This window comes from Phyllobates terribilis, unplaced genomic scaffold (genome assembly GCF_046119375.1).
Source record: "Phyllobates terribilis strain yellow unplaced genomic scaffold, ASM4611937v1 Scaffold_4__5_contigs__length_816908805, whole genome shotgun sequence".
In the NCBI taxonomy this organism is placed as follows: Eukaryota; Metazoa; Chordata; class Amphibia; order Anura; family Dendrobatidae; genus Phyllobates; species Phyllobates terribilis.
The window spans coordinates 493307249-493328012 of NW_027362764.1; the positions used below are offsets into that span (position 1 = coordinate 493307249).

Here is a 20764-nt window from a genome sequence, read left to right on the forward strand (position 1 = left end):
AGTGTCCACCATGTAAAACATCTAGCTAATTTATGACAGAAAACATTGACTTGAACAAAGTCTTATGCCGGCCATACATCTAAGATGGGTGTTCAGCTGACAGCTATCTATCAAGACTCGTCCGTACACTTTAGCAAATGTTCATGTGTTATCCACAGGGAGAGAGGAGAAAATCGTTGCCAGAAACATTTGGTAGCGGCTTATCTGCCTTGAAAACAAAAGGATCGACCTATGAAATTCCAACGACTCCATCCTTCTCTTCCCCGACATAATCTGCCGGGAGCGAGTCGGAAGTAGGGTTCTGGAGTCAGTCGGTGTCCATTTTGGTGGAGTCGGAGTTGGAGTCTTTATAAAATGGACAGTCTCCAAAAATATAAAATAAATTGATTGGGTACAGTAGTTCCATGCAGGATGTGCTGTAAATGTTTTCATAAGAATTTGGGAAATTTATGAAATCTCCTATAAATGTCTGTTCTTTTCCTGATCTACGGATCTCGGCTTTTAGCTGAGATGAATCTGTGCTGCACTTTATGTACATGCTCAGTAGTGAGGCAGTGAGATGAATCTGTGCTGCACTTTATGTACATTCTCAGTAGTGAGGCAGTGCGATGAATCTGTGCTGCACTTTATGTACACGCTCAGTAGTGAGATGAATCTGTGCTGCACTTTATGTACACGCTCAGCAGTGAGATGAATCTGTGCTGCACTTTATGTACATGCTCAGTAGTGAGGCAGTGAGATGAATCTGTGCTGCACTTTATGTACACGCTCAGTAGTGAGGCAGTGAGATGAATCTGTGCTGCACTTTATGTACATGCTCAGTAGTGAGGCAGTGAGATGAATCTGTGCTGCACTTTATGTACATGCTCAGTAGTGAGGCAGTGAGATGAATCTGTGCTGCACTTTATGTACATGCTCAGTAGTGAGGCAGTGAGATGAATCTGTGCTGCACTTTATGTACATGCTCAGTAGTGAGGCAGTGAGATGAATCTGTGCTGCACTTTATGTACATGCTCAGTAGTGAGGCAGTGAGATGAATCTGTGCTGCACTTTATGTACATGCTCAGTAGTGAGGCAGTGAGATGAATCTGTGCTGCACTTTATGTACATGCTCAGTAGTGAGGCAGTGAGATGAATCTGTGCTGCACTTTATGTACATGCTCAGTAGTGAGGCAGTGAGATGAATCTGTGCTGCACTTTATGTACATGCTCAGTAGTGAGGCAGTGAGATGAATCTGTGCTGCACTTTATGTACATGCTCAGTAGTGAGATGAATCTGTGCTGCACTTTATGTACAAGCTCAGTAGTGAGGCAGTGAGATGAATCTGTGCAGCACTTTATGTACATGCTCAGTAGTGAGGCAGTGAGATGAATCTGTGCTGCACTTTATGTACATGCTCAGTAGTGAGGCAGTGAGATGAATCTGTGCTGCACTTTATGTACACGCTCAGTAGTGAGGCAGTGAGATGAATCTGTGCTGCACTTTATGTACACGCTCAGCAGTGAGATGAATCTGTGCTGCACTTTATGTACATGCTCAGTAGTGAGGCAGTGAGATGAATCTGTGCTACACTTTATGTACATGCTCAGTAGTGAGGCAGTGAGATGAATCTGTGCTGCACTTTATGTACATGCTCAGTAGTGAGGCAGTGAGATGAATCTGTGCTGCACTTTATGTACACACTCAGTAGTGAGGCAGTGAGATGAATCTGTGCTGCACTTTATGTACACGCTCAGTAGTGAGGCAGTGAGATGAATCTGTGCTGCACTTTATGTACATGCTCAGTAGTGAGGCAGTGAGATGAATCTGTGCTGCACTTTATGTACATGCTCAGTAGTGAGGCAGTGAGATGAATCTATGCTGCACTTTATGTACACGCTCAGTAGTGAGGCAGTGAGATGAATCTGTGCTGCACTTTATGTACACGCTCAGTAGTGAGGCAGTGAGATGAATCTGTGCTACACTTTATGTACATGCTCAGTAGTGAGGCAGTGAGATGAATCTGTGCTGCACTTTATGTACATACTCAGTAGTGAGGCAGTGAGATGAATCTGTGCTGCACTTTATGTACATGCTCAGTAGTGAGGCAGTGAGATGAATCTGTGCTGCACTTTATGTACGTGCTCAGTAGTGAGGCAGTGAGATGAATCTGTGCTGCACTTTATGTACATACTCAGTAGTGAGGCAGTGAGATGAATCTGTGCTGCACTTTATGTACACACTCAGTAGTGAGGCAGTGAGATGAATCTGTGCTGCACTTTATGTACACGCTCAGTAGTGAGGCAGTGAGATGAATCTGTGCTGCACTTTATGTACATGCTCAGTAGTGAGGCAGTGAGATGAATCTGTGCTGCACTTTATGTACATACTCAGTAGTGAGGCAGTGAGATGAATCTGTGCTGCACTTTATGTACACACTCAGTAGTGAGGCAGTGAGATGAATCTGTGCTGCACTTTATGTACATGCTCAGTAGTGAGGCAGGTCTGTTGAGTCGGGAGTCAGAGACATTGAGGAGTCGGTGGTTTGGCTTACCGACTCCACAGCCCAGGTCAGGAGACCCCCAAACTCATTAAATAGTTGGTCTTGTCGAAATCATCAGGTTCAGGTGATTTTCATCTAATGTGTATGGGGGCTTTTAGACACTTTTTTGTACATCTTGCACTTACTGATTTAAAAACCAGAAATGATTGAGTCGTCATTGAGCGTACTGTGAACGCAGCCACATAGTTTACTCCAGCAGTGTAAGGTTGCCAGGGTGGCAGTTTTTGATTTCTCTGGAAAGTACGACCACTAAATATGAGAGTCAGTAACGATGTGTATAAAGCAAAGGTGCTGTTCCTAATTTATTATACTGCAAGAACCAAGAGCTGATGACTTATAAGAAATAATAATGATGATGCATCTTCCTGATTCATTTTCCATTCATTACTAAATGTAGAGTTTGTATGTGAAATGATCCCAGTTATGTGCGATGGATCTACGTATCCTGAGGTCTGCCCAGCCTTTGTGCACGTATATCGTGGAAAGCGAGCTGTAAACATGGATGTCCTATTGTGTATAAGAGTTAACTCTTTTGGTATTTGTGTGACTAGGAGGCCCTGGCTAGCATCATGGAGTGGAGAGAATCTCCCCACCGCCTAATCCTCTTGGGTTCCTGTAAGGCGCTCTATGTTGCATAGGGGTTTCCCCACGCTCCTCCTCCCGGATTCATTCATATTTCCTCACTCTCTCAGCTCCTTCCCCCTTTTGCTGCACATTATTCAGCCATCCTGTATCGCCCCTTGTCTTTCCCAAGCTGTCAAGTGCCTGACTCCTGCCTGATCTGTGCCTTGCTAGATCCAGCCCCCTCATCCCATTAAAAGCCCACCCTCCTTCATGCTTCCAGACTGTGCTCATGGCACCCTGCTTTTTCTCAGCACTAACCCTTAAATCCATCCTCTAGTAGAGGGATGAGAATTAACCCATGCGCGACGTTTTGGCTTCTGTAATGCTTGGCTGAAAATAGCTGCTGCAATCTGATGGGTGAAGTGGAAAAAGCATCACTTTGTGCAAAGGAAAGCGCATCACCCCTGTCTATTGTCTGCCACTCTTTCAGGTTGTCATGGCCAAGGCATGTTCACAGGCACAAAGCTGAGTCCATCCTTGCTGGACACCACACTGCATTTTTCTGCATGCATTTAATCCCTGGGAATTAATGTAATTGGTAAAAATAATCCATAATATGGCTAAGCAGTGTGAAGATCACATTTCAGTGTGGTAATGATCTAATTGGCGCCCTCCCCCTCTAGCAGTGGTGCTGAGAGCCTGGTGAGGTCCCTTGTCTGTGTGGAGGTACATGTAATGCTTTCTGAATATGTGCATGTGGGCTTTCATTCACAGGCTAGCAAATGTTATCCTTTTCTCTCTCCCTCTCTCCTCTGTCACCCCTTGTCTCCCTACCTCCCCCTTCCCTCCTCCTCTCCCGCTTTCTCTCTCCCTCCCTCTCTCTTTCCCTCCCCAGTATACTTGCTTGCAGTGTTGCAATAGGACGACAAGGCATCCCGATTTGTAAAGCAGGCACATTAGTGGGCTGTGCACATCGCATGTGATTCATAAAACCATGAATGATCCAGAGGCGAGCAGCCAGCGAGATCTTCATGTGCAGGATGATGCTGTTTTGTTTTGCATTGCCCTGAAGGAGGTGTGTGTACTGTATACGTGTGTAAGGCTGCTGGAGTATTCATTACAGCCCTCTTCCCTTTTCATTTTCCTTAAACCGCACTATTAGTTTCCATTCTGTCTTTGCTCGGTATTATTTTTGCTAATGAAATGCAGTGCTGTACATTTCCTGGGGTGCGGGAGGGGAGTGAAGTCCCAGACCAGTGCATCCTGGCTCCCCTTTAGTCTTGTCTTCCCTCATGTTGTTTTTCTCCTTCCCTTGCTCAGCTGCTGGATTAACTGGTACACTTGGCGGGTATATGGAGGCTCCTCTCCGCTGGCACCGCTCTCCATTTTTGAGAAGGAAAAAACAGGCTTCAGGAGGAGGAGGATCATGCCTCGGACAAAACAGATCCACCCCAGAAACCTAAGAGGTTAGCAAATGGTTTCTCTGTTTTGATTGTATGCTTGTTTTGGAGGGATGTATCCAGCTGTTTACCTAGTAAAGGTGGCAGTGCGAGGGAGGGAGATGCTCTGCAGCATGTCATTGTTTGCTAGCTGCAGTCTTGTCCTGGATAGAGTCATAAGAAGAGCTGCTGATTTCATCTCAGCTTCTTTTCTAGGGCAGCAAAGTGTTCAATGACCCTCAGATATAGCGTGGAGCATCCTTTGTCTTTCTTGAGTTACATGTCAGTGTTGCTCGAATGCGCTAACTCGCATTGAATTATAAGTTTTCTGCCCACCCAGATTATGTGACATCAGCCACAAGACTTCTGTAGAGACACCTTCACTGTTATCAGGGCCTACAAGATAACCTGTCTTTGTAGGCCTCATCAACCAGATTGGAACTAGGGTCAAGTTCAGAAGCAAGGGTCACTCGGGTGATGTCAAGCTTGCCGTGGGATGACTTCATTTTGTCAATCTTCATTTCATACTGCTATTATTCTGTGTTATCCCAGTCCTTGCATTGTCAAAAGGAACCATTGGAATCTCTCCATGCCAAGTTTGCCAACATTATGATGTGCTGTTGATATTCCTCATTTCCAGATTACATCGATATGAGATTGCCTAGAACTTTACAAAAATTGGCCTTTACAAGCACATTTTCTGTGTGAAAACACAGCAGGGACATTGTATATTTTTTTTCCTCTAATTACATAGATAAATCTGCCAACTTTTAATTTGCCTTGTAATTATTGTTTAATGTACAATGATTAAGATGGTTTATAAACAGTGTAAGCCATTATTTACGCTGCTGTATGATATTGATTTATGCATTGAGCTGTAATGTTTCACATATTGCTATTTTACTTTACGGCTGTAGCTTTTTGTGGTAGCTATACATCTTGTATCTAACACGTGGTTCATTCCTGACAGCCCTTACCTCTATGTGGCACTGTAGATTGCAGGGGCCTAGTACACACCGCATCAATTGGATTAAGATCATGCAGAGATGCATTTTATAGCATAAAGATACTCATTTTGGTTTCTGGCAAGGCTTTGACCTTGAGCATGTTCTTGAAAGTGACTTGAGTAAATCATAATCATTATAAAAACACTTCCAAGCTAAATCACAAGCAGTGTTCATGTAAAAAAAAAAAGACTTGCTACTTAAGGTTGTCCTCTTAACTTTTGTTACTTCTTAGGCTCCGAAACGTCCAGCAAAGCCTCTCTGCTCTGGTCTTTGTTGATCATCTGCAGCGGTAACAACACAACTACAGAGCCGCTGTGCCCAGTGATTGGCTGCAGCAGTTATGAGCTATGTAGGTTTGACATCAATAGATAATAATGTCTGTAAATTGTCTCAATTGTAAAGCGCTGCGGAATATGTTGGCGCTATATAAATAAAAAGATTATTATTATTAGAGAAGACATCCCTAATGTTTTTGGATTGAGGCGTCTTGGGTAAGTTCTGCTTTCTAAGATGGTTAGTCTCTACTGATCCCATTCAAAGTGGATTTAATTTTTTGGAATGGAGTTGTCCTTTTTAGTCTCGGCGTGTCAATTCCTGCCTACACCCTACCAACGAATTTCTAGGAACATTGTCTAACTTTTCAGTGTGCTTTTTTGTTGTTGAAATGTCTGAAAGTTTGTGTGGCCAACACACAACCAAACTGGCTCCTGCAGGAATAACTTAAAATGCAGCTCCTTTTCTTCCCACTGATGTATGCAATGATATGAGGCAAAAATGTAAATTTATCACATATTTTTCTCATTGCAGTTCAAAGAGTAAAATCTGTGGCAAATGGGCAACCAAATAAAGCCATGGAAGTGACAACCAGCAGAACAACTTTGTTTTTTAAATGTTTTTTACTACACATCTTAGTTGTGATTTCTACAGTAAAACAGTAGTTGATGCTCCAAAAGCCACACGGTCATAAAAAACTTCCAAAATTGTACAAACTTGTGGTAAAGCCGCTTGTCTAATTAGTATTCACCGCCATCATGTAACAAAATAACATGTTAGCGTTTTAAAATACAGAAGGAGAAAATTTCCATGTGTGGTACTACCAAAACTCCCAAGCAGTGTCATGCTGACTTGATGGTGTACTAGACTCAGATTTTCACTGCACTCCCTCATGTCACCTGCACCTCAAAAACCTCTACAGAATCTGCCCTTTTCTTACCATTGAAATAGCCAAAAACTTGTCTTCACAACAGCAGCGCAATACTAATTGGTCTTCCTTTTAGAGCTCATCCCTCGCACGTCCTGTTTTTTGCATACGAGTGCTGTTCTTGTTTTTTTCATGGATAACACTCGTACCTATAATAGTGAATGGGACCGTTCACATGTCCGTGAATTTTCGCAAAATAAACATTCCAGGAAAAATCACACAGACCTGTCCGATTTTAATGAGTGTCTGATCAAAATCGGCAATGAAACTTATGGGTCTGCGAAAAAAAAATGGACACCACTCGGATGCCATCAGAGTTCTGTCCATTTTTTTCATGGACTGCTAGATACCAATGGTTTCTTATCCTAGAAAAATTGATGAAACTCGGACCAAACTGTGATGGAAAAAACTAACGCTGATGAAACTCTGACTTCTTTTCTCACTGACATCTGAATAAGGCCTTACCAAACTCTCCCGTCTCCAGCCTATCATCAGTGAAGCTTCCAGGAATATATTTATAAGTTAAAGAAGATGGCTTCAACATCCAGTATTGATCAACCTGCTTTATTATAGCATCACAAATACAGAAACGGCAGTAACATTTGACCCCTAGTATAGATCTGGGTCTTTGTCAATACAATACAGTGGTGCACAGACCCCCTATTTTAACCCCCTGCATCCAATCAAAACTTCTGTACATATCCACCAATACATACAATTCTTACAGTAAACATGTCCTCAAACATTATAATAGCATTACAAATATACCTCAAGTATATGTTCAAGACCAAGTGTGATTAAGTAAAAACTCTATATATAAACAATACAGAAAAAGACAGGAATAAATCTATGCGCTGACTGCAACATGTGGAGTGCACAGGTAAACAAACCTACTGGGCATTGTCAGGAAAAGTCTCCCTGATTGGTTAAGACTGCAGTGCTAGCTACCACAGCATACTATAGAGGCCAGCATTGGTCAGTATAAACTCCATTCTCATGTCTGATTGGCTGCAGTGCCATTCAGTATGTGCCTCCTCCATTCGTGAGTTGTGACTGGGTCATGGAGCGCTCCTGTAAACTAGAAATGGGAAACGTCCCTGCTGCTAGAGCCTGTGAGCAGCGATCATGGGGCCTATAATATATAACAGAGGCCTTCATATCAAGTAATTAACACCTAGTAGTAAGGCCCTATCATCATCTAATAGGTCATGGGTAGATTGCAGGGCAACAGCTTATATTAAATGACTTAATGGAATCCATCCAACTTGTGTGAATAGCTTTAAGACTGCACAAGTGTGGATTATAAATCACAGTATAAGTAGGCCAGATGCCTAGCAAGAAATGGGAGTAATGATATGATTGGGAGTAGTAGTATACTGAAATGTCCTGCATTCCAATATATGAGCATTAGACCATGGACACAGGGCATTAAAGGGGTATTCCCATCTCCAAGATCCTATCCCAATATGTAGTAGGTGTAATAATAATAATATGAGCAAACGGCTCCAATTAGAAATACAGTATAGTTCTTCTGATTCACTATGTCGCTTACCCTATGAGCAGGGCACTGCAGCGGCTTAGGTATCCATGGTTACAAAAAACAGGATTAGGACGTATGCGCCAACAGGGCCCAGACTATAATGGTGCCGATGGAGCGAACATGCGCTCTGATGTGCATCATTTTCAGGCGTGTATACCTACAAGAGGCGGACACCCAGATACCTAGGTGTCCACCTCTAGTAGGCGTATACACCCGAAAATGATGCAAGTCTGAGTGCATAATCGCTCATTTGGCACCATTATAGTCTATGATCCCGTCGGCCACTGAATGGGTGGCAAAACCCAACGTGCAAGCACCCTAAGCTACTACAATGTCTTGCAAATGGGGTAAGTGGCATAGTGAATCAGAAGAACTATACTACATTTTTAAGTGGAGGTATTTGCTAATAATTATTATTATTATTATTATTATTATTATTACTACTACTACATATTGGGATAGGATCTTGGAGATGGGTCTACCTCTAAGTCATACAGTGTCATGTAAAAGTTTGAGCAACCCTGGTCAAAATGACTGCTATTGCAATCAATTAAGCAAGTTGAAGATGAAATGATCTCTAAAAGGCCTAAAGTTTCCTATGTATTTAGGCAAAAAAATAAATATATATATATATATATATATATATATATATACAGTACAGACCAAAAGTTTGGACACACCTTCTCATTTAAAGATTTTTCTGTATTTTCATGACTTTGAAAATTGTGCATTAAAACTATGAATTAACACATGTGGATTTATATACTTAACAAAAAAGTGTGAAACAACTGAAAATATGTCTTATATTCTAGGTTCTTCAAAATAGCCACCTTTTGCTTTGATGACTGCTTTGCACACTCTTGGCATTCTCTTGATGAGCTTCAAGAGGTAGTCACCGGAAATGGTTTTCACTTCACAGGTGTGCCCTGTCAGGTTTAATAAGTGGGATTACTTGGCTAATAAATGGGGTTGGGACCATCAGTTGTGTTGTGCAGACGTCTGGTGGATACACAGCTGATGGTCCTACTAAATAGACTGTTAGAATTTGTATTATGGCAAGAAAAAAGCAGCTAAGTAAAGAAAAACGAGTGGCCATCATTACTTTAAGAAATGAAGGTCAGTCAGTGCGAAAAATTGGGAAAACTTTGAAAGTGTCCCCAAGTGCAGTTGCAATAACCATCAAGCGCTACAAAGAAACTGGCTCACATGAGGACCGCCCCAGGAAAGGAAGACCAAGAGTCACCTCTGCTTCTGAGGAACAGTTTATCCAAGTCGTTAGCCTCAGAAATCTCAGTTTAACAGCAGCTCAGATTAGAGACCAGGTCAATGCCACACAGAGTTCTAGCAGCAGACACATCTCTTCAACAACTGTTAAGAGGAGACTTTGTGCAGCAGGCCTTCATGGTAAAATAGCTGCTAGGAAACCACTGCTAAGGGCAGGCAACAAGCAGAAGAGACTTGTTTGGGCTAAAGAACACAAGGAATGGACATTAGACCAGTGGAAATCTGTGCTTTGGTCTGAGGAGTCCAAATTTGAGATCTTTGGTTCCAACCAGGGTGTCTTTGTGCGACGCAGAAAAGGTGATCGGATGGACTCTACATGCCTGGTTCCCACCGTGAAGCATGGAGGAGGAGGTGTGATGGTGTGGGGGTGCTTTGCTGGTGACACTTTTGGGGATTTATTCAAAATTTAAGGCATACTGAACCAGCATGGCTACCACAGCATCTTGCAGCAGCATGCTATTCCATCCGGTTTGCGTTTAGTTGGACCATCATTTATTTTTCAACAGGACAATGACCCCAAACACAACTCCAGGCTGTGTAAGGGCTATTTGACCAAGAAGGAGAGTGATGGGGTGCTACGCCAGATGACCTGGCCTCCACAGTCACCAGACCTGAACCCAATAGACATGGTTTGGGGTGAGCTGGACCGCAGAGTGAAGGCAAAGGGGCCAACAAGTGCTAAGCATCTCTGGGAACTCCTTCAAGATTGTTGGAAGACCATTTCCGGTGACTACCTCTTGAAGCTCATCAAGAGAATGCCAAGAGTGTGCAAAGCAGTCATCAAAGCAAAAGGTGGCTACTTTGAAGAACCTAGAATATAAGACATATTTTCAGTTTTCACACTTTTTGTTAAGTATATAATTCCACATGTGTTAATTCATAGTTTTGATGCCTTCAGTGTGAATGTACAATTTTCATAGTCATGAAAATACAGAAAAATCTTTAAATGAGAATGTGTGTCCAAACTTTTGGTCTGTACTCTATATGTGTATGTGTGTGTGTGTGTGTGTGTGTATATATATATATATATATATATATATATATATATATATATATATATACACACATACATACACACACAGTTAGGTCCATATATATTTGGACAGAGACAACATTTTTCTAATTTTGGTACTAGAAATGAACATTTTATTTACAATTATTTAATCTGTCCAATTACTTTTGGTCCCTTTAAAAACAGGGTGGCACATGTTAAGGAGCTGAAACGCCTAAACCCTTCATCCAATTTTAATGTGGATACCCTCAAATGAAAGCTGAAAGTCTGAACTTCAACTGCATCTGAATTGTTTTGTTTAAAATTCATTGTGGTAATGTCTAGAACCAAAATTAGAAAAATGTTGTCTCTGTCCAAATATATATGGACCTAACTGTATATTGTTTAGGATCACAGTGTGGAGCCATTTTGTTGGTGACTGAAAAGCGATGGATGTGAAAAGTGGCACTGAGCACAGCTGGCAGCACCGATTCTGTTAGTTGGCATTGGATACATGGCTCTGGGGCGTATCTCATATCTCACTCGATGGGCCTTAGACACATGGATTTGGGGTGTATCCCGCATGACCGACACATTAGATACATGTTTCTGGGGGCTGTTGTGCATGATGGGCAATTGATATACGGCTCTGGTGTGTATCAGGCATGGTGGGCTTTTGATACACGGCTCTGGGGCATATCACGCAAGATGGGATTAGATGCACGGCTCTGGGGTGTATTGTGCATGATGGGAATTAGATACACAGCTCTGGGGGTATCACATGGGATGGGCCTTAGATACATGGTCTGTTATGTCACTGTAAGCCTCCTGCAGAGACTTACAGTGACAAAGCAGAGTTGTCAGTGTTCAGAGCACAGCAGTGTGACGATAAGTCTGCTGTGCTCTAACACTGTGGCGATAGCATCAGTGAGCAGCAGCCGCCTGGTATTGTACTACTACTTTCAAGCTGCGAACACAGCTCACCGCTGCTGATACTCTCCTCACCCCGGACCTTCGCATCCCAGCACCTCCTGTCACCGCTCACACTGAGCACTGTGGGCTGTGACAGGTGCGGAACTGAAGCTTGCAGCATAGCTGCGGGCGTCAAAAAAATGGAGCCAATCTCCTCCCACAGCTGGGACCTGGATAGCCCAAGGGGCGTGCACAGGTCACAACTGGAGGTAGCCACAATGCAGGAGATGCGGCCGGAGACGTATTTGAGGTATGTGAGTATTGTGTTTAGTCACTTATGCAGCAGCAAATGGCAGCAACCAGTGGATGCAGAAATTTTTTTTTTTAAAGCAGTGAATTTAATTTTGTATTAAAAATAATTGATTATATAATCAATAATTATTAATACAAAAATAAAAATCACAGCACCTTCCCTTTAACCAATCAGGGAGACTTTTCCTGAGCATGAACAGTAGGTTTGTTTACCATTGCAGTCCACATGTTACTGTCAGCTCACAATTTATTCTGCTATTTTTCAGTATTTCTTATATAGAGTTTTTACTGAATTACACTTGGCTTTGAACATATGTACTTATGGTATATTGGTAATGCTATTCTAATGTTTTGACATGTTTGCTATAGTTGCATTTTATTGTTGGAACTCTACAGATTTTTTCATTGGTTGTAGGGAGTTTAAATAGGAAGGCTGTACACTACTGCATCAGATTGACAAATAACCAGATCTATATGAGGGATCGAAATGTTGCTGCTGTTTTTGTATTTGTGGTGCCATAGCAAAGCAGATTGATCATTATTAGATGCTGAAGCCAACTTCTTTTACTTACATTTTGCTTGAGAAAAGGGACCAGCCCACATTCAGTTTTTTGCGTATCTACATGGTATTGGAGCTTGACGCTGTCTTGGCACCACTATTGTTCAGATCTTATTCATATCCAGCCGCTACACCGATGCCTCCACCTTGTGCCAGTCATTGTACTGGTTGTCTATACTCTACAGAATACATCATAAATTATCGTACTCACACAAATCTCTTGACCAACATGCATCTCCTTTGTCATTTTTGCCTACCACCCTAGCCATGTTCTCCTTTTGCTAATGATCGATGATCAACACACTCCATAGTCCAAATTTCCCTCTGTTATTTACAAGTCTTTCCTCGTGCTGCATTAGCTTTCTCGAATGCACTACCCCAGACAAGTGGGTTAATTTCCGGGGCCCACAACTCTTCTTTTTTTTCTTTTTCAGTCTTGTCATATTACCTCACCAATGTAAGTTTTCTCAGTTCTCCCTTCATACATTTTTCCTAAGAATCTGGAACCTATATCATGTTTAAGTGCACATTCCATGCACTCAATAGCACTTTGTAACTGGACATATACAAATACAGGCTGATGACCAGTTCACATATCCGTACATGAGTATCCTTATTTATTATTAAGATGGCTGGACCATAAACTACATTCACCTTACCTTTTGTATCTTCCCTATTTCCTCATAAATTGTTAACTCTTATAATAATAATATTTTTTTATTTGTATTGCACCAACATATTCTGCAGCACTTTACATTTCAGAAGGGACTGAATCCACAACACACCCGCCCCCCCCCGTTATATACTGATGTCTAATACTGTCCCCCAATATACAGTATGATGTCCTCACATATCCTATATAGTATGATGTCCCCCCCACAGCTCCTCTTGTGATAGCTCCCACAGCCAGCCCCTCGTATGTCCCCACAGCCAGCCTCTAGTATGTCCCCTATTGATTGGCAAATTATAAGAGAAATAAAAAAAGGCTTATACTCACCTAATCCAGTAAGTGGCCTATGTCCTGCTGGTGTTCTCGGCAGGGCAGGGAGCTGATTACAGCTCCTCTGCTCCTATACTGGGCGGCGCTCACAGCAATTGTATTTGCATCTTACAGATGCGAATACAATTGAGTGTAGGGAAGAAACGACGGCAGGGAGAGAGAGGGTTCAGTGTTGTCTGTGACTGACTTCTCCCCTGTGTACCTGCGCCGCAGCAGTCACTGTGCTAAATGTCTGTGGCCAGAGGAAGATACTGGACGGCCGCAGCCATTCAGCCACTTTGATTTTTTTCTCCCCAAAGTGCGCCCCCTTGGGAAGGCAGAAGGCAGCGCGCTCGGAGGTACGTACCCTGCCTACCCCTTTTCCCAGCCTTTCCTGAACCGTGGAGCGTGTTGTGGGGGAGAGTGATAAGTTTCTATTGGACTCTGTAGCGGATGGGCAACTAGTGCAATGACTGGCACGGGGTGGCGGTATTGACGTAGAGGTTGGAAAGGAATATGATCCTGGCTGCTGCGTTCAGGACGGATTAGAGAGGGGAGAGTTTAGTAAGAGAGAGACCGATTAGTAGAGAGTTGCAATAGTCCAGACGAGAATGAATAAGCGCAACCTTAAGAGTTTTTGCACAGTCAAAGGTAAGAAAAGGTTGAATTCTAGAGATGGTTTTGAGGTATAGATGACATGAACGAGTGATCGGATGTAGGGAGTGAATGAAAGATCTGAATCAAGTATGACCCCAAGACAGGGCACATGTTGCTGGGGAGTAATGGTGGAGCCACATGGAAATGGCAATATCGGGCATAGTAGGTTAGGGGAGGGAGGAAACACAAGGAGTTCAGTTTTTAACAGATTCAGGTTTAGATAGAGGGAGGACATAATGTTAGAGACAGAGGAAAGACAATCACTGGCATTTTGTAGTAATGCAGGGGTAATGTCAGGAGACAATGTGTCTAATTGGGTGTCATCAGCATATAGAAGGTACTAAAAATAATCTATTGATGGTTTGTCCAATAGGGGTGTGGTATACTAGGAGAAGAGGGGACATGGAACTGAGCCCTGAGAAACCCCGACAGTAAGGGGAAGAGGAGCCAGCAAAAGATACAGTGAAGGAGCGGTAGGAGGAAAACCAAGAGAAAGCAGAATCATTGAGGCCGATAGAGCGGAGCATAGTGAGTAGGAGATAGTGATCCACAGTGTCAAATGCTGGAGAAAGATCCAGGAGAATCAGCAGGGAACAGGAACCATTAGATTTAGCTGATTTAGTAGATCATTAGAGACTTTAGGAATGGTGTTGAGCGAGTATGTTCTATTAACCCTTTCGCCGAGTATGCTCGGGCCGAGCGCCGAGTATTTACTGCTGCTCGGTGATATGGTTGAATCGCTCCCGTGTGCATGATTTGCGACTGTTTGACAGCTTTATTACATGTGAGGAATGTGTAAGAAATAGACAGTAGATGCAACAAGGATTATAAAAACTGAGACACGGACCAAAAAAGGATCCAGCACACTGAAAAAAAACCCATGGAACCGTTTTTCATATACGAGAACAAAAACTGATGTGTGAAACTGGCCTTGGGTTGCATACTATTTAAAAGGGTTGTCCACTAGTAGTATTTAAGAAGGGGTTGTCCTATGTTCCCTCTTGTAAAATAAAAATGGCCTATACTCTTTTCCTGTACTGGCGCCGATCCAATGATGTAGCGCTGAAGATTGTGTGACATTGGCTGCAGGGCTTACATGACATAACAATCAGCGGCTCCTATTGAGCTACTGCACTATCACTTCCTTCGGACGATCCTCGGATGTCCAGGGAAGGTGTAAGCCCTGCAATCCATTACCTGCCATTGATTGGCTGCAGGGATCACATAGCCATTTAATTGGTTGTATGAAAAATTACCAGGAAATCACAAAGAAGCCTAGTTCTACATGCAGAAGCTTATGTAATCGTGAATATGTGCTGCTTTTCCAAGTGCCAGTCTTCTGTTTTCTTTGGCAAGCCTCTACAGCCCTGATGCTGCTTGTCTAAATATGCATGACGTTTTGGAAATTACCTTTTTAGGTGTGGCCTCTGAGACGAATATTCCAGCATCATAGGGCTGAAAAAGTATTACTTTTAGTATCCCTTAAATGAGTAAATGGAAGAATTTCTTCACATACTGTTTCCTGAATGCTATTTTAACTTGTGAAAAAAAACATGAAATTCATGTTCAGTTTTATTTTTTCTTTAAATCAAGCTTTTTTTCTCATTCTGAGGCGATGTTCACACATTGCTTTTTTGCTGCTTTTTTTCTGCAGCCAAAACCTGATATCTTGGCAGTAAAAAAAGCAGCAGACAAAAAGCATTTTTTGCTGCTTTTCATTCTGCATTTTGTTGCTGCAGTTTTTCAGGATCCCAAAGTTCAGCTTTGTTTCCACCATACAAGCATGAACAATACAAGGTGTTGGGTCACCAGTACAAGACATATGTGAAAACCTAAAACATTTTTAGGAAAAAGGGCAATTTCATCAAATTATTTAGTGGAAAAAGTATTTAATGTCTGAAAAAATAGTGACTATCCTGAAAATCTTAGAAAAATCACAATAAGTGGGTTTCACATACTGCGGTACCTGTTTTTGTTTTTTCCCACTAAATACGCTGCAAAAACTAATGACAACGGTGTTTGCTACATTTTTGCATTTATTCATTGCTTTCTATGGGTGAAAAAACGCTGCAGAAACACTGAAAGAAGTGAGATGCTTTAGTTTTCAAAAAATCAGCTGTTTTCCAGTTCAGTCGGGAAAAAAAAACGAGCGTGTGCATGAGATTTCTGAAATCTCATAGCTCTTGCTGGTGCTGTAAAAATATAACAAAATTTTATTGAGTACATATAAAAAAGGCATACAATTAAATACATATAAGTACAAACAGAATTTGACTGCAAGACTCAGGTGTTAAAGGCATGTAATCCACTAAAAAGTATTGGAGTAGGGTGAGTAAATAATATACTGAAACACTATATGGTGCTAGTGCTAAAACATGTCCGATCATAAATGCTACTGAATGTATGACCAGATTAAAAGGCGGTCAGTATATTCATAGTAACTGTCATTAGTACATAATAGTGATACTAACAGTACACTTACTTAGTACATCATACATTCAGTCAAAATAGATAGTTAGTGAACTCTCACCAATATTCCCCCTACGTGGAGTATCACATCTGCAGCCCTGACGCGCGTTTCGTTTCGATGTTATTTGAATGCAGTCCGATTACTGCGGAACTAGGTAATGGAGAAGATGGAGAAATTAATTTCTCCATCTTCCCTGCACTTGTGCTGCGATTCTGTCCAATGTAATTCAATAGAGCTATTCCCTGTCAAAGTCATGGATGAGACTGCCACTCAAGTCTATGGATGTGGAAAAAATTAATTTAGATCCTCTATAGAGCATTTGTGTAGCATCTGATTTTTACAGATACATTGCCATTAATAACCTGAGTTTTGATGATAATGTGCCCTTTGAAAAAGTTATTGTACAAGAAAGGATGCCGACACCGATGACAATACGGATCAAAATTGTCCAAGTTTTCTACATGAAAATCGGACAATTTCACATGTACTTGTCTGACAGTGGCCTTACCCACAACATTTTTTCCAGTATTATTTAACTGTAGGTTTAAGAAATAGCTGCAGTATTTTCACCGTTTCACTGCACAATCAATTTATCTTGCAAAGTGACTCTTGTAAAACCGAGAAGCCATTACGATCGGTCGTACAGTCTTGCAAGTCGCACATCTATTTCCCTGCAAGATTGTGCAGGGAAACCGTGCAAAAACCACAGCAGCACAGGGCTGAGAAAGTTTTCCACTTCAGCGTGACCGCTGCGTGTGAAATCATACTGATGATCATCACCTGCACAGGAAAGACCCTCACCCCAGAAGTTCATTGAACCTGACACAGTAGTAAGTACCATAGAAAGTGGTTGTGCTGTTGTCGCTACATAGTTATCCATAGCTCCCAACCGTCCCATTTTGGCGGGACTGTCCTGCTTTGAGGGCTCAGCTGTTCTCCTGGCTTCTATACTTACCTCTCTCTCCAATAAATTAAATTATACATTCACCTCCTCTCACTCCTGTTATCAGGTGGGACTCGAACTCTCATTACAGTGTCAACGTGCTTCCCAATGTTCACAGGCTGTTTACTCTATGCCCATAATGATAAAGATGGGAGAGTTCATTTATCTGCACTCTACATTGCAATGACTCCAGAAGCATAGTGTACATCTCACTAGAAATACATTGTATATATAACAATGTATTTTTATGGTGCCTGTATACTGAGGTGAAGAAAAATATTTATCTTGTTCCTATAAGGCTATGAGCCCACAATCAGGAAGAGTAGCTCACCTGCGCTGCGTCCAAAACGCTGCTTTCTACATTACAAACACAGTGGATGGATTTCTAGAAATCTCCTGCCCACTGTGCTTCTATTTGACGCTGTGTACACTCGCCAGCGGCGCGGATTTACAAGCCGCAGCAAGTCAGTTTCTGTTGCAGTGACGCTAGTCTCCACTATAAAATTTCCACAATAGAATGTCATTAGATGCGGTAACTCCACATGGTTTAGCGAACACATGCGGATTTACCTGCCCTGGGTGATCAAAAGCCGCCGGGGGACACTGGATGGTTAGAGATTCATGACCTCCATTCTAGCCGCCAGGTACCACTGACCTGGAAGCTGGACCAGAGACCTGGGAATCCATCGGCTCATCTCTAGTCCCAACTGTCCCGGATACAGCGGACAGTCCTGAATTTGAGTCTGCTGAATGCCCCTCATTACCAGCGCCCCTCTGACAACTCCTCCTGCCAGGGGAGAAAGAAATGGTAAGTGGGCGTTGATAGGGGTGTGGCCAGGGGTGCCGAATGATGTGTTCCTTTTTCTGTTCTTCAAAAGTTGGGAGGTATGTAGTTATCCTCCTGCTCCTCCCTACTTTGTCTTCTATCTCTAAAAACAACAAAATGCCTGTCCTACTTTCATCCTTCCACCAATTCTAGATCTGTTAATTTTGTTAGTTGACTGGTTTTAATAAATGCCCCTTATAAAATTGAATTTATGCCATTAAGGCCAAATTAACACACATTCGTGAAGCCTTTTTTGACTTGTAAAATAGTGATGATTTTCATTATTTTTGAATAGTGGTTTTTCATTGAGACATGACAGCTGAAGGACATTTATTTGCAACTTTTTAACCTCTAACAAAAATTAAAATTTGAAAATTTCCTTTTATCAAATGCTTCAAGGACTATTTCTTATTCTGTACCTTTTGGGTAAAGCTCCCACAATGAGTTTTTGGTGAGATTTTGACACTGCATATTTTCTTTGTGCAAACGTTTTAGGCTATGTGCCCACGATCAGGAATAGCAGTGGACGTAGCGGTCAGTATTAGAAACACAGTGGATGGAATTTATAGAAATCCCATGCCCACTGTGCTTCTCTTTAACGCTGCGTAAAGTCACCCACGTCACAGGTTTACAAGCATGGTAATTTCTTTAGCGGAGACTGCCTCTACTGCAGATATTTTAACTAATTGAATGTCATAACAAGCAGTGGATCCGCATGTACTGACAAACAAGTGTGGCAATTAGAACGCAGCCTTTTAGACGCAGCAAAAATATGTTGTATCCAATGCCCTGCTATTCCTGATTGTGGGGACGTAGCCTTATGGCTTGGTCACACCTCTTCTTTTTTTTTTTACTTATTTTTTTTTTTTTTGCCACAGAAAAAAACTGCAGCATTTTACAGTAGCAGCAAAGTGAATAAGATTTTTGAAACTTTCTGCACATGCTGCATATTTTTTTCCTTTGAGATTTGGCCCTTCAGGCTACGTTCCCATGATGAGCTTTTGGTGAGTTTTTGGTGAGTTTTTGATGCTGCAAAATTTTTTGCCTGTTAGCTAAATTGGGTTACTTGCGGTTTTTCATTGCATTTTTGTGTGCGTTTTTTAACATATGTTTTTATTGCATTTGTAACTGAGTTTTTTTGTCTCTTGTTGGTATGTCATGCTTTAAATAAAGCTGCTTTTTTATATATATTTCATGGTATTTGGCTTCGACAAAACTTTATAGCTATACTGTACTTAATTGCAGATTACGTGCATTTTTTTTTTATGCGTTTCCGCTGCAGAAACGCACTAAAAACACGTGTGTTTTTAACCTGCGAATTTTCGCATCTAATGCAGGTCTATGGGGAAAATCCGCCCATCAAACTCAACGTACCCACAAGAGAAATTGCGGATTTGAAACACGCACCACAGGTCAGTTTACACAGTGTTAAAAAGAAGCACAGTGTCCATGAGATTTCTATAAATCCCATGCACTTTGATGTAACTGTTAGACGCTGCATTTTTGATGCAGCCAAAATATGCACCATCAAAAACTCATCGTGAGAACGTAGCCTCAAAGTATTTTTTTTTTTTTTCAAATCTGCAGTATGTCAATTCTTTCAGTGTTTTTGCAAAGTTTTTCACCCTTTGAAACAAATGGGAAAAAAACGCAGGCAAAGACAGGCATATTTTTACACAGCGTTATTCCTGGCAACTGAAAAATCTGCTGCATATACCAAACGTGTGCACATACCGGACAATTTTGTACCAAAAACTGCTTCAAATCTGCAAGGAAAAAACAAGCAACGTGTGCATGAGACTTCATGAATCTCATTCACTGTGTTGGCATGAGGCAATGCTTCAGTTTTTGTGGCAAAACGGCGCAGAAAAAACACACCAAAAACACAGCAAATACTCAACGTGCTGCTCACATACCTTTAGGGTATGTTCATGTGTTGTTCCTTTGCAACACATTTGAAAATTAAAAGCTGCGTTTTAAAATACCAGTAAAAGCTTAGGTTTCAGAAATCTTACCCACAAGCTTTTTTTTTTCTTTCCCTGACTGAATTGGAAAACTGCTGCTTTTTTAAAATCTGTCGTATGTCCATTCTTTAAGCATTTTTGCAGCGTTTTTTTCACCCATAGGAAGTAATGAGAGCAAAAAAAAAAGCAATGTTTCTTTCGCAGTGTGTTTGGCGACTAAAGCTAACTTTTATTAAACATGTACTGTAGGCAAAGCACATATATAATTCACACCCAAAAAATGCATCAAAAACACTGGAATCTGGGTGTTTTGAAAACTGTTTTTCCTGCCAAGAGAGCAGGTTTTGGTGGCAGAAGAAAAAACTCAGCAAAAACCCTGTATATCAACATAGCCTTAAAGTTCCAGCAAAGTGGATTGCTTTTATAGAAATCTTATGCCAACTGTACTTTTTTTCTATTTTTTTAACCCCACCTAAACTGACCTGTAGTGTTTTTTCACACCCACAGCGCATCAGTTTCTCTTGTGAATAAGCTGAGTTTTATGTGTTGACTTTCTCCACTTCATATTGAGTT

At 41.6% G+C, this 20764-nt stretch overlaps 1 protein-coding gene across 2 annotated transcripts in view; it reads left to right on the top strand.

Moving 5' to 3' along the window:
* Positions 1–20764, top strand: part of HIVEP1 (HIVEP zinc finger 1) — a 240297-nt gene that overhangs the window by 53868 nt on the left and 165665 nt on the right. The window contains exons 1-2 of one of the 2 annotated variants that reach the window (XM_073678778.1): positions 3997–4182; positions 4428–4573. In XM_073678778.1, the coding sequence (XP_073534879.1) occupies positions 4534–4573 (40 nt within the window). In that variant the 5' untranslated portion in view covers positions 3997–4182; positions 4428–4533. Of the gene's footprint in view, positions 1–3996; positions 4183–4427; positions 4574–20764 lie in introns of those variants that run through there. The other variant, XM_073678777.1, reaches the window with a different exon arrangement.